Below are 4,603 nucleotides of genomic sequence, written 5' to 3' on the forward strand. Positions count from 1 at the left end.
GTATAGAAAACGTTCAGCTGACAGCCATAAGCGTTTTGAAGTACTGAAAACGCTCTTTGAATATTATATTTAATATCATCATCCTCATCACTAAAGCCTGTTTTCCTGTCGACGTTATTCGACGCTATCGTCGTTGGTCGTTAACAGTTCAACGACGATCGTTTGAAAACAGTCAAGTTGAAATGATAACGATAGCGAGTACCTTTTCCTGTAAATCGTTAACATTTCAATGATTACGTAGGAGATCGCCGATTATTGTTAACGATAGCGTCGAATAACGCCGACAGGAAAACAGGCTTAAAATAATCATCATCGTTGATCGTTCATCGTAGTCATCTTCATCATCATCATCATAATCGTCGTCATTATCATCATCATCATGGTATTGTTGTATCTGTGTTTACATTCGTTTGGTTTTATTTGCTTTATCATAAACCACGACATGATTCGTATACATTTAACAATTTACAAAATGTTGTGCAATCATTTCAATTTGTTTTTATTATCATTATATAATCATAACTAATAATAAATTATATACAAAAAAACATTATTAAACATGATGAGCAAAATATGCCCATTCTTAACACGGCATAAATGTAATTTAACTTATTGTTAGCTACTATACTGTACTACTACTAACTACTACTACTACTACACTGTACTAAAGGTGTGTTGTGCTACTTCACGATAACTAAAATCTATTAATAAGGATAACATAGACCTATTTAAACCTTCTTAACAAGTACGTATTGAATTAATTTTTATACTGTGGATATTCGTTCAAAAAAACTACACTATAACATATTTGCCTCTAACTACATATTCCTGTATATTATACGATAACTTAAACTAAACTAACTAAAGCTTATTCTAACACGCAAATTGTAACATATTATTACTCTGAGATCTGTGTGTGAACAAAAAAACATGAAAACTTAGCGTACTGTAATATATAGTTTGCTAAAAAGAAATATTATTTCATGGAAATACTCTATACAAGTATTACTATTCAGCATATAACACTAATATAACTATAATATATACATTTTCTAATAATTATACACATATTCATTCTTATTGAATACAGGAAAATTAATTTTAAAACGTATGCAGTTACATTATCACTTATTATAATATAGTTTAATATAATATATAGTTATATAATGTTATAATTCACAATAATATTATTGAACGTATTTAGGGCCTACACAACTACAATGTTTAGAACGATAGTAAACTACAATATCTACTGTACCGTCAATAAAGTTGAGGGCGTAGTTTGTGTTATTAACTCGAACGCGTTCATTCAATTAACCCCATGAAGCATTTGCAAGTTGTATTTTTAATTAAAGTAATAATCATTTAAAATGTTATTTCTGGTTCATATTAACAAAATGTATATAAAAAATAAATTAGAAATTGTTTTCTGGTTTCCTATAAGCCGTGCCTTAGTATTAGGCCTAATGCACAATCATGTGAGTATTGAAAGCAACAAAACATCTAGCCTAAATATATTTAAATCTAACTCCACAACTTCACGCCACGCATTCATGTCATTATTTGTTATATTATTAAAGTCGGTATTATTAGGCAATAGTATCGTAATGTTTGGAAAATAAAATATGAGAGTGCACATTGTTCAAAACGAAGTTGGCATGTTAAAATCACATAAATTATCTTTGTTTTATCAAGTATATTCATTTTACTTCTTTAAGAATGTTTAGGAAGTGTGATGAAGTAATACACAGATAATCTTATGAGTAATTAATGTGTGTATCATGCACATCGGGCTGGTGGGTAAGCTCCTCTAAGATATTACCCAATCTAACCTCTCCCATCATTTCATTCATTAAGTCACTAACCAATATATTTACTCCAATTTCACTGTTGTGTTTACTCAAAAAATACTGGTGAAAAGTATTCAGATTGATATTTGACAAAAACGGTTGTAGAAAGCTCGGTAACTCATCTGATGACGACGTTCTTAATATGTCATTACACAAATCAATGGAACGAATAATCCTATCGCTCTCATCGTCACTGATATCATTATTGTTATTAAACAATTGCAATTCTTTTGGATTAGCTCTGGTCAGTGTGTTCATTACATCATCTGAACTGAACTGAATTGAACTTTTATTGTATCTCTTTTAAATCAGAGGCACAGTCTCAATGAGATGTGCAACAAGTTTACAGTGAAAAATAAAACATACACACTTAAATATACTAAGTACAAAACAAGAAATTAGACATAAGAACAAATTACAAAAAAAAGTTTAAGAAAACTGAGAAAGATTAAATACTAAGAAAATGACTAAATTAAGTTTGAGAAGGAATTGTATTATAAATATCATTTCGTGTGTTCCAAGCCATGGTCAGAAAAATTTTACAATGTGATAGTTGGCAATTGTTCATATCAAGTATACGCAGTTTAGGAGAGATAATCACTAAAGTACACAGTAGAGTAGTGTCAATGTCACTTAAGTAGTTATTCCCAACATTAAGCTCATGCAATTGTAACTCATCTCTTGCAAACTCTCTGACAATTTCATTCATTATACTACCTTGTAGTTTACAATTATTCATGTTGAGTGTATGCAGCTTAGACGAGTTATTCAAAGTACTTCCAAGTAAAGTACCATCAATGTCACTGATATCATTATTTCCAATGTCAAGCACTTGCAATCCGCTTTCATACACTCTACTCATAATGTTACATGGCAGTTATTAACAATTATTCATGTTAAGTACAGACAGCTTTGGTGACTTATTTAATAAAGTACCAAATAAAGTACCGTCGATGTCACTAACATTATTATTGTAAACATAAAGTTCTTGTAATTGTAACTCAGCTTTTGTATATCATACTTTGAGAATTGTATTCATTACATCACCTGGTAGTTTACAAGCATGCATATAAAGTTTAAGCAGCTTAGGAGATTTACTCAAGAAATTACCTAGTATATGACCATCAATGTTTCCGATATCATTATTCGCAATATTAAGTAATTGTAACTGTGGCACATCAACTACATATACTCTCATCATTTCATTCATTACATCACCCAATAGTTTACAATTATGCATGTAAAGTTTAAGCAGCTTAGGGGATTTACTCAAGAAATTACCCAGTAAATTGCCATCTATGCTTCTGATATCATTATTCGCAATATTAAGTAATTTTAACTGTGACACATCAACTACATATACTCTCATCATTTCATTCATTACGCCACCCGATAGTTTACAATCATCCAAGCGAAGAGTATGTAGATTACGCGACTTACTCAAGAAATTACCCAGTAAAGCACCATCAATGTCACCAAAATTATTGTTATTAATATGTAGCTCTTGTAATTCCAACTGATCTCCTACATACAATCTCATCATTGTATTTATTACGTCACCCGATAGTTTACAATCGTCCAAGCAAAGAGTATGTAGATTACGCGATTTACTCAAGAAATTACCCAGTAAAGCACCATCAATGTCACCGAAATTATTGTTATTGATATGTAAATCTTGTAATTCTAACTGATCTCCTACATACAACCTCATCATTTTATTTATTACGTCACCCGATAGTTTACAATTATGCATGTAAAGTTTTAGACTTGCCCCAAGTCTGTATTTATTGTCTTTTTTTATATTTATTTGTTTTTATTTCGACCGCGATTTTTCTCTGAAAATACAGACTTGTGAAACACGTATAGAAATCGATTTGCAGACCGCAAACATCCGATAAGAATGACGTAGGTTATCATACCGTATTTGGCTATATGGGGCGGGCGGTATGTAAATATGGATTTCGAATCAACCAATGATCATTTTGTTTCAGAATGAAAAAGATAGAGTACGTTCAGTGCTGAATGTACGATCGAGACTGAACAACTGTTGAAATATAAAATCGTGTTGCCAAGTTGTTTTGTTTATTAATTGTTTAGTCCTGGCCTAGGCCTCCTTCGTAGGGATACTCAACTCGTACGTATGACCTGCTAAATAGAACGCCAATAAGGTACATACCACCACCGACCCGCACACAACAGGGCTACACCGGCACACAACAGGGCTACACCACCACAAAGAACAGGACAGGGTGGGAAATAAATTAAATTATCTCCGCATAATAAATGATCCATTCAATGTTTGATTTGCGGAGAAGCTAGCCTATCATATCAAGACGAGTTTTCATGTTCTTGGGAAAAATCCCATCAAATGTTTACCAGACTACTAGGCATATAAAATCATTTCTAGCTTTCAGAAACTTTCATCAATGTACCCAAGTACACATTGTCTAAACGTAATGTAGCGCATGCGCATCATCTTAGATGTTGAGTCTTTGAAATTCTGAAATATGAATATTAAAACAGTGTACGAGTGAGTAGCCAATCGCATGCAGCTGAAACTAGTCAACCGGATAATCGTATGCACCAAGAATTCTTGGTGTCAAACCACGTGACTTGTGCGTGTTTCCCCAGACGGAGTATCCAAACTCAAGTAATACACGTATGAAACGCCATATGTGCAAAAATATTTATATTTTTACTAATATTAAGACAAAACTCCGTCTGGAGCCCAGACTAGTAAAGTTTAAGCAGCT

At 32.3% G+C, this 4,603-nt stretch overlaps 1 protein-coding gene across 1 annotated transcript; it reads right to left on the bottom strand.

Annotated features, from left to right (window-relative positions):
* Nucleotides 1-2,865: 2,865 nt before the first annotated feature.
* On the bottom strand, nucleotides 2,866-3,561 carry LOC140055003 (uncharacterized). The gene has a single exon (XM_072100151.1). The coding sequence runs from the start codon at nucleotides 3,559-3,561 to the stop codon at nucleotides 2,866-2,868; it is 696 nt and encodes a 231-aa protein (XP_071956252.1).
* Nucleotides 3,562-4,603: the final 1,042 nt, after the last annotated feature.

The sequence above is a fragment of the Antedon mediterranea genome, chromosome 7 (genome assembly GCF_964355755.1).
Source record: "Antedon mediterranea chromosome 7, ecAntMedi1.1, whole genome shotgun sequence".
NCBI lineage: Eukaryota > Metazoa > Echinodermata > Crinoidea > Comatulida > Antedonidae > Antedon > Antedon mediterranea.

Coding starts and splice junctions, on each gene's coding strand:
- LOC140055003 (XM_072100151.1), bottom strand. CDS start 3,561: ATGAGGTTGTATGTAGGAGATCAGTTAGAATTACAAGATTTACATATC.